The following is a 12,550-nucleotide window of genomic DNA, read 5'->3' as shown; positions in this document are numbered from 1 at the left end:
TGTCGCGCACAGTTCACGCACACAAATAGGTCACAAATAAATGCCTCTATACTGGTCAAGCAAACCAAAATGACAAGAAACTTGGCTCAATTCGACAATATGCAACATCTAAAATGCAGTTTATGCTAGCTAGAGCCTGCGTATGCAAGCTAGAGCCAGCAGAAACGAGAACCACTGTTAGCTTGTCCCTCAGCTGGTTAGCTTGCTAAACTAGAACATCTGTGGGAAGCTTGTGCACAATTAGATCCAAATCGACTTAAATGCAATGAAAACTGAGTGTTAGAAAAACTCAGTGAGAACTCATATTTGACTGCAAGACATTGCCATAAACCAAAATGACAAGAAACTTGGCTAAATTCGATAATGTGCAACATCTGAAATACAGGTTTAGCGGCGTATGCTAGCTAAGAAACTATCTGAGCTGGTTAGCTAAGCTTGTTTAGCTTAGCTGGTTAGCTTGCTAAACTAGAACACCTATGCTAAGCTTATGTGAAATAATTACCGCTTATTTACAAAAGTTTGATAAGCAACAGTTAGCGTTGTTGTCTTCACTTTTATATGGGAGAGGAAGTGCACTGACGTTTGAAAGAGTCCGTAAAGATTTATGTCTTTAAAACGTCTCTGTTTACAAATAACCACAGTTAGCTTGTCGCTTAGCTAGTTAGCTTGCTAAACTTGAAAACTTATGCTAAGCTTGTGTGAAATAATTGTTGCTTATTTACAAAAGTTTGATTGGCAACAGTTAGCGTTGTTGTCTTCACTTTTATATGGGAGAGGAAGTGCACTGACGTTTGAATGAGTCCATAAAGATTTATGTCTTTAAATCTGTGCACAATTAGATTCAAATCGACTTAAATGCAATGAAAATTAGTGAGCGTTAAAAAAACTCCATATTTGACTGAAAGACGTTCTCGTAATATAAGATTACACATAGAACGCTTTACAGGTAGGTAAAGGTATTCCAGCTAGTGTTTAAATAATCCGTAAACAGCCGAATACATAGATATAGATAATAGTAGTACTGGTATTAGCTTTCATTCATTAATACACAGGATTAGATGTTACAATCCCTTGTGCCAAAATCCCAGGCAAAACACATTTAGAGGCCCTGTCCAGCTGAGAAACCCAAACAAACCTACAGTCATGACGCTTAACCTACAGTCTAAATGAACTAAGTAAATGCTGCTGGCTTAATTGCACTTCAAGCTGTTGGTTATAAAGAACATTGAATAGTTGTCGCCTGCATGTAACACGTCATGTTAGAACTAATTGTAGAGACTGAGGCTGATTTCTTTTATAGTTTCTATAAATCACATTTGATCTTGCCTGGGCCTGATCTTGTCTTTGGAGGTGTACTTAGCAGTATGTTGTTAAATGTACCTTTGACTCAGGCTATATTCAAGAGGGATTCTCTTCAGAAGCAGAGTAATTCAATTCCTATCAGAATCTTTCCATTCACTCCTATGTATAATTTAGAGTGCCAACCTGGCCCAGATGCCATGTTATCGTACCTTTTTCTTTTATTCTACTATACTTTTGTTTCCCTCCTGTTCTTCCCACGTTTCTGTGCGTTTCCTCCTAGCCTGAGGGTCGGAAGACATCTTGAGTTACCGCACCTGCCTACCTTCAGTCTGGAACGGTCCGGCCTCAGTAATCGGGCTTGATTCTTTGCCCTCGTCGCCGTTGCAGCCTTTTACACAGCATTTGAATCAAAGGCTGGTGCAGCTTATACGCACTTAAGTCTTGCTTTAAAAAAAAAAAAAAAACTACACTTTTTTTTCTTCTTCTTCTTCAGCTGAAAAACATGTTTAAATATTTAGCACCCATATTCACAGCTGTTTGACACTTGTAATTCCTCGTCTTACAAGTCCCAAACAAACGGCACGGAAGATCACACAGTCAGTCTGAATCACAGCTGTCATCATTATTCACTTTGACTCTCCCCCACCCTTATTGAAATAATAAGGAAATCATCTGAACTTTGGAAAATGGTGATAGTAACCGTCTGTGTTTGATATTGAAAAAAGGCAGGAGAACGAAAGAAGAGGGGTTGAGATTTCTTTTGAGCTACAGCTGCATTGTTCTGGGGCTCCCCGTTAATAACTCACAACTGAGGAGTGTTTCTTGACGCAAAAAAGCACAACAAAAAAACACAATTTTTGTGGTTCCTAAGAAGATCTTTGTTCAAAATGTAGGTGTCAGATGAAAAGGCGTGCGTGCATAGGCGGGAACAGCGGCGGTGGTGGTGGTGGGGTGCACCGGTGCACTGGCAGATGCGCAATATTTATCATATATTGTATTTAAATCCTTTGCTAGAAGGCTGAATGAGACGATCAGATGTGATTTCATGAGATCTTTTAAGTGGATAAATGACAGACGTGAGTTGCAAGCTGTTATTTGAGCTTGAATAGGTGTTGGTATACGTACTCTGAAGGATTCACAATGGTTATATCTGAACCGCAGGGGTCAGACCTTGATATGGACGTTGTAGCTCAGTAGGGGCCGGCAGCCACTTTGCATTTCCCTCGGCAAAAACGCTGACAAGGATGTGTTGTATTGTTTTATTTATTTATTTTTTTGTGGCTTCCTGCAGAATAAAATCGTAGCTGGACCCTTTTGTGGTTGTTGCGCATTATAGGCATACTGTACTGTTTGTAGGCATAATATCTAAATCAGCTTCGACTGTGGCTACATAGTGAAGGATGTTTTAGTTTTAATTGTGCATGTTCCTTTTCATTATTTCCCGTCTGGTGTTCATGGCTAGATTGTTCCATTATTAGGGCCATCACAGTGCGCCATTACTGGATCCTTAGCGGCTGAACTCTCACCCTTTCCTTCGCGTTCTGTCACCGTCAAACTCAGGACGCATTATTCTAATGATCACACACACACACACACATATATATACACTGGCACCGCCACCACTACCCCCTCCAGCATCCCCTCCCACCTCACACACCCTCCCACCATCCCACCCACCCACCCCCCGGCCCTAAAAGAAGACAGAACGAGGGAGAGAAGAGACACAGAGAGAGAGAAATTCAGGAGGAGAAAGCTTTGAAGTGGCTTTCCATCGCAGTGAGTCTGCCGGCCGTCTCCCCGAGACGTGTCACCTTTGCCGAGAGGGAATAGGAAAATCACGTTTCGAATGGTAATGATAACATACTAATCACTTGAGCTCTTTGAAGAACCCGGGGAGTGCGCTACTCTGTCAGTATCCCCGGCTGCCTCATGCTCCCAGGCACACACAGGCAGTGCAGCCATGGTCTAGGTGTATTAGCTTAAGCATTGCATGTCAATACATCCTCTCCATCTCAGCTGATCCATAGGGGCTCATTATAGCCCAGGCTTGGTCTCCATTTTTCTCCCGCCTGCACGCCTGCCACCGCCTCTGCTTGTGCCACCGCCGCCACCGCCACCGCCACACCCGTGTAACCCCTCCTCGAAAACCCCCTTGCCACACCCTTCCCCAAAAAAGAAAGCCCCGCTCACCATCTCCCCGTCCCCGTACCAGAAGCCCATTTTATCGCTCATCCACCTACCCCCCAATCCCTCCATCCTCCCCCTGCCCTCCCTTTAACTATTAAAAAGTAGCAATGCAATTTTAAATGACATCTGTCAGTGGCACAAAGAAGAAGGAAACGAGGGAAAGAAAAGAGTTCAGAGGGAGTTTTCTCCTCCCTGCTCTCTTCCCATCCCTCTTGTTGTCAAACTTTGAAAAGTGTGTCGTTGACTTATTTTTATTTTTCCGCCCTCTCTCTCTCTCTCTCTTTCTCTCTCTCTCACTCCACATTTTTCATTTCCTCTGAGTGATTAGCTGGTACACATTTTGACAGCCCGACCAAAAGTAGAGATTTCACTTCTTCCCCTGTCCCCTTCGCTCGTGTGATGGGCACAAAAACCCCCGTCGTCGGCGGGGCGGCTGTCATTCACCGACTTGTTTTTTTGAGTGTCAAATGTGTTTGCATCTGATCGGTTGCCTTAACGCGCCGCCGCATTAGAAAGTCCATCAAAACCAACAACGTTTGAGTAAACATTCAAGTCGGGTGCTGTTTGTGATCCTCCGCTGAATGCGGCGCGGGTTTAATGAAAGATGGGTCTTAGGAGCGGGCACGTTAAGGGACGTGGGTACGATTGAAACGTAGATTAAAAGTCGACTTGATTGAGACTACACCAACGATACAATGGTTGAAATTCACTGTAGGTAGTCTTTAATTTGAAATCTGTTCAAAACAAGCTTCCACCCAATCACCATTGGGTTATTATTAAAGAGATCCCTTCATGGTTCATTTGAGATATAGTGCATCAATACGAGAGTCACCAATTATTAACTTTTACAGCCTTTACAAAGATAGACTTGTTTTTGAAGAGCTGTGGAACCTCCTTAAAGAACCTGTAGGTGTTGGCTTTTTCAAGCAACCGCTACCAGATCAGTCTATCCCCTCGCCTCGTCACCCCCCTCGCCTTGTCTTGCCCATCGGACGTGAATTGTTTAGGCCGAAAAACCGAACGCCACCGGTCTACTTGGTACCTCAGGAGCGCTGCTGTCGCCGTCGTGACACCCCCTCCCAACGAAGACCTTGATACTCGCAAACATCGTCTTTGGAAAAAAAAAATTGGCCGTTTAATAATTTATGAAAAGCATCATTTTTTTTCTTGATGCACTCTCTGAACGTTAGAGCATTAAATGGGCAGTCTTGTCAATTGTTGATAGCGACGAGGAAGCCAAGGGGGGGAACGGAGAAGCTTGTACGTTTTGGATTACAGTTTAGAGCAGATTTCATTATTATTTAAGGAATATTTTGCTTTAAATACAGCTTTACTGTTGACAACTAAGGGCGTAGATGTTTATATTTCTTCCAGTTGGACACCGTCACCTGGACAGGATTTCCTTAGACTCTAAAACTCTACAAATTAAATCTTAATTTCCTCGGTGCCGTTCTCCGTTCAGCAGAAGGCCCGGGTTTGCGCAAAGCTCCAAGTATTCCCCCCCGCCCCGCCCCACCACCAACCACCGTTTTAAGTCCAAGATGAGGCAGCGGCACCTATTACACTGTCAGCTACAACATGCATTTGCTTGATATTCCATCAGCATATGAACACATTGTCATCCATGAAGGTTATTGCCAACCTGGTTGTATTATGTTGTCGCTGTAGATGTGGTCTGTCTGTTTAGGTTGACAGCGTTGATGTGTTTCTTTGAAACGGGTCCCAGCCCTCTCAATCAATTTTTATTTTCTGTTTGTTTCTCCAGCTTTATTTATTTATTTTCTCCCTCTCTCTCTCTCTATTTATTGCAGAGAGCGCATCTGTTGGACAACACAGAGAAGCTGGAAAGGTCATCACGGAGACTGGAGGCCGGCTACCAGATAGCAGTAGAAACTGGTGCGTATACGTTGGGATTGGAAAGGAGTGGGGTGGCGTTGGGTGTTCGTTGTTGGGGGCGAGGGGGGGGTGGGGGGGGTTCAAGATAGTGGTGAGGATGAGTGAGCGACAGCAAATTGTCTTGCTCATATGCGAGGTGGGTGGATATGTGTGTTTGTGCGTGTATATGTGTGTGTGTGTGTGTTTGGAGGGTGGAGCGGGGAGGTGGGAAAAAAAAAAAACTCTTTCCTTGACGCCTGATGACATTTTCGGGAGCACATCAAAGGTGAGCCAGGGAGGGAGAGAGGGAAGTGTACAAGCGACAGATCGGGCGCTGCTTCTCCTTGCTCTGCTCGTGAAGAAAATTCAAGCATCACCATGGCTGGATGTGTGTGTGTGTGTGTTTGTGTGTCTACGTTCGCTCGTGTGTTGGGTGGGTGGTGCTGCTGCTGTTTCGCTTCTTTTTTTTTTTTTTTTTTTTTTTTTTACACACAAACGGATAGGGGGGTCTATGAAAATAAACAATGTCAGCGTTCCTCCTGAAGTTCCTAATTCGGTAGTGCAGAAGAAAGCAAATAAAAACATATCACTTTCTAAATAAACCTTCTAAAAAAAACTACACACACAAACTCCTTTTTTTTCCTCATTATCAAGGATGGTTTTAATCTTAAAATAGGAAAAAAAAAATCTCATTGGGATCTTAAATAGATTTAACCAGTTAGCATATTTCTTCTTCTTCTTCTTCTTCTTCCTCCTGTCTTCCTCCCTGACAGTCACCACATTATTGAGGCTCAGTGTATTCCTCAGAGATATATCAAAGCTCATTCTTGAAGCATCAACCGGCTTTCTGTGGCTCCCGTTGTAGTTTTGAAAAAGTTTGTCAATTTACACTATAATCGCGGGGTTGGCTGGTGTGTGCGACATCGACAGGTTTAATAATTCAAGTCGAGGAAGGTTCGCACGCAGACCACCGCCTTTTGATGTTCCCTGCAACTTTGCATTCACAGATTCATAAATACAATCTGCATCCCCTGCTTAAAAAAACGTCGATTCAAATGCCTCGGATGGCGTCGTTCGGGTTTCTCGACGGCGTGAAAATTCTGCGACAGCCGGCGCGTATTTTTTTTCCTTTTTTAATTCCGCCCCAGCCGTATCTCTCACAGCGGCTCGTTTTGATGTCTTGCCTCACAGCTTGGTTGTCGGTAAAGAAGTGGGCCCTGGCTTTAACCGGTGTTCAGCACCTCCTGAGCCCAGCGGTTCCTCCCGCTGTAGTCGGCCAGCGTGCCCCCTTGACCCCGTGTCACCGGTGGCCGTCTCATCCGCTGTGTGTGCAGCTACCAAAGAACAATGCCCGTTTATCCCGCCTTGGTCCCACACACTTGGCTTGGTCCACACCAGCTGTGGGGCGTGTTTGTGGTTTGGTGGGGAAGCTTCGCCCCGTGTCTTTAATCCGTGACCCCTTCCTTTACTCTGCTGTCGATACCAACCCTCCGCTCTGATGCACAACCTAAAATGGCAATGTCTGCAGGTCAAACAGAGAATGCATCTGTGCAGGAAACATGCGGCCCTCCGCTGGACTAATTGCTATATATGCCGAGCTCTCAAACCCAACAAACGCAGTTGGCGCAAACATAAGGTGGCCAGATTTATCCCGTGGGCTTATAAAGTTGACGGGGCTCGCCATCTGATCCCGCATTCAGTTTGGTCTTTAATCTGGCGTTGTTCGCCCATCTCTAACTATATGTATTTACTCTTGCGGTCCCACAACACTTCCCCAGACGTCTTTATGAAATCTCGCACCATCCAGATCACAGTCCCGTTCAAAAATATTGAGACACAGCACACTGAGGACTGGGTTTACTTTCATAGCCCAACAAAGGCTCCGTTTATTGTAGTCCCTTCTCTCTGTACACCAACAAATACAAAAATAATAAAATAAATATCCAAGTACATTAAGAAAAATGTCACTGGCGGTTGTTCATTTATACGCTTTGTGTTTTTCCAAATGCAGAGGTGTGGCAACCATACGTATTAAACAAGAACAATTAGAGCGTTAAGTGTTTCCCCCCAATCACACACACTCTCCGGTGTGTACGAACCTCAACTCTCCTCAGACATCTAAAGCCGTACTTTCTTCGCGAAGAGCAGTTTAGCGTCGTCGTTATTTCTTTTTTTTTTTTTTTTTTTTTGCAGTAATTCAAAGTTGCATTCTCCATCCACAATGACACAGTAGCCCTTAAGAGCCGCAATTGACCAATGGAGGGAAGTGGAACTAAAAGACATTTTATTTCAAAGCGATAGATCCTGAACAAAGAAATGGCGTAGCAACTCAGCTTTGCCGCCTTTTTCTCTTCACTGCCGACGATATATCTCTTAATGACCAGGAACAAAAAAAAAAAAAAAAAGCCAGGATGCTTCTAGGTCACATTTAAGGGAAAAAAGAGAGGACTTTTAGTTCTGAGAAAATATGAATCTTGACACAGCACCATTTTATCAGAGATATTTTAGCTTCTTCTTCTTCTTCTTCTTCTCTTCCATTCTCAATGTCTCCAGTGTATTTAGTGAAAACAAAGGCTTGCCAAAAGCAGTGAGAGCCATCAGAGGGATGTATGTAGAGGAGACTCTCTGGACATGCAGAGCTGTTTACCACACGCACCCTCAAGAACCAGGGTTCTCTGTTTGTCTCATAAATAAAGTATAGAACTTCATTAGCGAGGAGCGCCGACTTAAAAGCCCCGGCGTAGTGACAAGCAGACACCCAGTTTAAAGAGGGCAGTAAATAAAGTGGGAGGGCATCCAGTTAGCCAATTTAAAGACATTTGAGTCGGGGGGCATTTGAAATACCCAAATGTGCGGATGCTCGTCAAATGCCGGGAGACTGATGTTATATCAAAGAGATTTTTAGCCTCCACGGTTGAGGAGCCGTTGCATCATTTATGATTGCTTGTTTAGAAATCGAAAACAGCACGTCGGGCGAGACGTCCACGTTGATTAGCTGCTCCACCTTTTTGGTTATTAGTCGTTGAAAGGGTGAAAGTTGAGTCTTGAGGATTGATTGACAGTTCGTGCGAGACGTCGCTTGGCAAAAAAAAAGCAGAATATTCCAGTTACGGCCTTAAAAATCCCAAAATTTTATTTGATTTTCTTAAACTTTGTACATCACGATGGAAACAAGAGTATTACATGTGCTGGAAATGACAGATGTAGCTTTCATTTTGAATTTGTAGATTTAATTTTTATCATAAAATATAAAAGATTGTAATTTTACACCAATATATAAAAACTGTACAGTTCAGCAAAACACCCTGAAAATGTGCAAAAGTTTTACTTCTAAAATGAACCCCCCTTTTTATGCTTTGACACAAATAACCCAGCAGTGGCAGCAGAGTGAGACGTCTGCTGAAACAAAGACGGAGACAGACAAAAGCCGTCGCCGCTCTGTCGTTTTAGAGGTGGCCGGCGAGACGCTGAGAACACTTCTTAGGTGAGGAGTGTTCTCTGCGTTTAGGGGCCTGTAATCAATCCCGCAAAATGAAAACAGCTCATTAGGGATTGATTTCAGCCCCGTTTAGATAAGCAGAGAGGGTCGGGGCGCGGCCCCCGGGGGCCCCAGCCTAGCCCAAAGTTCACACCATGCCAGGTAGAGAGCAGCACCGCGGGCTATCAACTTTATTAGGATGGAGATAAGCTGATTAGACCTTGTCAATCAAAGGTGCCAGTGACTCAATCGTGATCCAGGGGCTTTTCCTTTCGGTCTCCCCCTCTCTTCCCACTCTCACAATCTCCCTCTCTTTTTTTCTTTTTTTTTGTGATAAATCATTGAAGCGACCAACAAAGTGGCAGCCAACGCTGGGCTAAGCTAAGCAGCCCTGCAGTTGTCACCAAGGCAGACGTGTGAGGACCCTGTGATGATGTGACGACTATATTAAAGAGTACATCAATTTGTTTTAGAGCAGTTTGATTTTCGACTGCAGTGGTATTAAAAAGACAGGGGGGGAAAAAAGAGGAGGAGGGCGAGCACGTCGGCGTCACCGAACGGGATTCCAGTGGCATAGCGGGAGGGGGCTGGGACGGCGAGAAGTAAATAAATAGTTAAATGACAGAGAAATAAATAAATATGTTTTTTGTAAACATTAAAAAAAAAAAAAAAAAAAAAAAAAAGGAAAAATCTTCACGGCTCCCGTTTGAACCGGAGTGCGTCTTTGAGTCTTGCTGAGAGTCCATGGGTGCTGGAGTGGCCCAGTAACACAACCACACGTTCGTCCTATCTCTCCCCCTGCATCTTCGTCTCCTTTCTCTGTCTCTCTCTCCCACCCGCTTTATTTCTCCGTGTTCCCTCTAAAGATCAGACTCGGCGATTCTTTTTGGTGCCGGGGCCACCAAAGCGGCGCTTGCGCCTCAAATCCGTGAGCAAACACTGGCGGAAATGTGACATAATCAGTCGTATTTATATTTAGATTTTTTTTAGCAGAGGCTATTATCGGCCCTCGACAGATTTTATTTCATCCTTTTTAATATTTAAAATAATTCATTAGTCCACTGTGAGTTTTTCCATTACATTTTTATACAGTTTAAAGTCTTACAAGAGTAAAACATTTATGAATAAATATTTTAATTGGAACGGATATTTTTTGGAAACTGTCCTGTATTTTTTTTAATCCAGTTTATATTTATTTGAAGTTTTGTTTGACCATAATTTGACACTTTCCTCTCAGTCACTACATAAATGACTTGTAGAAATATATATATACATATATATGCAATGCAAATCTTTTTCTTATTCTAGCTGAATCTTTTCTCCCTCCTATTTCTTTTTTTTTTTGTAGTTTATTCTCTCTGTTCTGCAATGTAGTTTGAATATTTTAAGCATCTCTTTTTCATTCCTCTTTTTAAAAGGACAGTTTGCTAAAGTGGATTTCCTTGAGGTACAGCATAATAAATCACTTTTTTTTTTGTAGGCTGATACAATCGGCGTGTTGTTGTGCTTTCAAATAGAATAAGAAGTTATTTGATAATTGTTTGATTAATGGAGCTGAGAGCTGAGACTTAAATATTTCACAGCTTGAGTTTTCTGCTGAGGAGAAACGGGGCCTTTTTAAAATATGTTTTAAAGGGGGCGGGAAAAAAAAATCTATAGCTGTTTTAAAAAGAAAATAATTATTAATAAAAAAAAATAAAAAATACTGCCGAAATTTCGCTTGGAACCACATTTCCTAAATATATATGCTTCAACGCATAACATCTCGCTCTCATAAAATCTAGCCGTGGGTGAGCTGTTTATCGGTAAACCCCCGGTGGATGAAAGGCGTAGCAATAATGATTTTTTCTCTCCTAATCGGACCTTGTCAGCAAGGCGTCTTATCGTGGAGAGGAAAATGACACCGATCCTATCGAAGAGCCTGGAGTCCGAGTCGGCGGCGTGTGTCCCCCCCAATCATGGCCGGCCGTGGCCCAGCCATATCTAGCGCCGCCACAAACGGCGAGCGACGCTTTTTTCATGTGGACTTCAAAAACGTCGCGAGTCATTAAAATTGCACCCACGTTCGGCAGCGGGGATCAGCCGCTCTGGAGCGAAAATGGGATGTGGGAAGAGGAGACTCACTAAATGTGTTAATTCCATCCTCACATGTTTACGGCTTAATTTTAATCTGTTTGAGGGAGGAGGAGGGGTGGAGGGACGATTGGAAAGGGGGGCGGGAGGGGCAATGAGAAAGCCTCGCGCTGCAATAAATCGCCATTATCTTTGACACCCTAGGACTCAGCTGTTCCAGGGATTTAGGGGTCCACTGGCAACAGTGTATATCGTAGGGCATGAAAACACTGTTTACGCTTGAACTGCGGTAGCTAAGGTGCAATCACCAGTTTCAGGCTGCCCAGACAAAAGGCCTTACGCGCACAATGGCCGGCTAGCATACGGACTCTCAATGGAAGAGCTGAACCAACAGACTCAAGTATGTGTTTGTGTGTGAGCGCCTGTTCCCTGTTATACGCTCAGGATAGTTTCTCTGGCTCTTCTCGACAGGTGGTTTTTGCAAAAAATACAAAAATTCGCTCAAGCTAAAAGACAGAAATGGTAAAATGAAGTGACCCTTCCACTAAAAACAGACGCCCACCAACGTTTATCCACTAAACAACGTCGCTTCAGCTGAGCTTCAGTCCACCAGCTGCTATTAGCCTCCTTGTGTTCCTCCATTAGGTCCCCACAAAGTGTTAGCTAGCATTAATAAAATTACGAGAAAATCTAATAATTAGACCTTTAGTCGGTTATTAGCTTCAACAGGGCTCTCGACATAATGAGACTCTTGGAAGTAATGATCTGACTAGAGAGCTCATTGGAGCTTTCCTGCTCAGTTAAACACGCGACAACATTGTTAACGGAAATGCTGCTTTTCCAAATTCCAATTATGCCCACGGCGTACAATAAAAACCTAACCGTAAACCTCGTAGAGACGAATCACACGTTTTAATGATCTGCAAAAATTAGTAGAAAGTTAGCGAAATAAGCTGCGCACGTGCAAACCAACAACTTGGTTTTCTCGACGGCACACCGTGAAAAATGTCTCCGACCACGGTTGTTTGGTGTTTTACCACACTCCAGCTGTACTACAGATGAGTACAGCAACAGCTTATTTAATCAGAAAACATAATTTCAGTAATGCACAGTGTCCTTGAGACCTTGAAAATTAAGTCCGTTTATCACCGTCCGTAAATTGGTCTATATTCTCGATCAAACCTCATCCAAATCATTTATTGATATAATCTAATCCTTATCTCGAGACACAAAACACCCTCCAATTGCTAGATAGTGGTGCGCCACTATATCTTAAAAGACACCGCCGTCCCGACCCGAAATCAGATTTATTTTCTTCTTCTATTTTTAGTTTACAATAACTAAAAAAGATACCCCCTGCCTTCTCGCGCACAGAAGAAAAAAGTGTAGCGTTGACCTCTGGCTGACACAGAGGAAAAACTGAGGGAGCGAGGAGGAGGAGGAGGAGGTGGAGGATGAGGAGGTGGTGGTGGTGGAGGGGGGAGATGGAGAAAAAGAAAAGAAGCTGAGAGAGCGACGGAGAGGAGAGAGCTAAGACAACAACTGTGAAGAGCCGCATAGGGTTAAAGAAAAACTGTTTCAGAAGGAAATGGGAGACAAAAGCGAGGACTCGGAGCCCCCATGGGCGCTTTAAAG

General features: G+C 43.6%; 1 protein-coding gene across 3 annotated transcripts in view; it reads left to right on the top strand.

Moving 5' to 3' along the window:
- Positions 1–12,550, top strand: part of vti1a (vesicle transport through interaction with t-SNAREs 1A) — a 111,624-nt gene that overhangs the window by 28,973 nt on the left and 70,101 nt on the right. For all 3 annotated transcript variants that reach the window (XM_084567354.1, XM_084567353.1, XM_084567355.1), the window contains one exon: positions 5,301–5,385. In XM_084567354.1, the coding sequence (XP_084423480.1) occupies positions 5,301–5,385 (85 nt within the window). The remainder of the gene's footprint in view (positions 1–5,300; positions 5,386–12,550) is intronic.

This window comes from Chelon labrosus (assembly GCF_963514085.1).
Source record: "Chelon labrosus genome assembly, chromosome: 19".
Taxonomy (NCBI): domain Eukaryota; kingdom Metazoa; phylum Chordata; class Actinopteri; order Mugiliformes; family Mugilidae; genus Chelon; species Chelon labrosus.
Note: the sequence above shows the minus strand (reverse complement) of the source record. Positions and strands in the feature narration are given on the sequence as shown.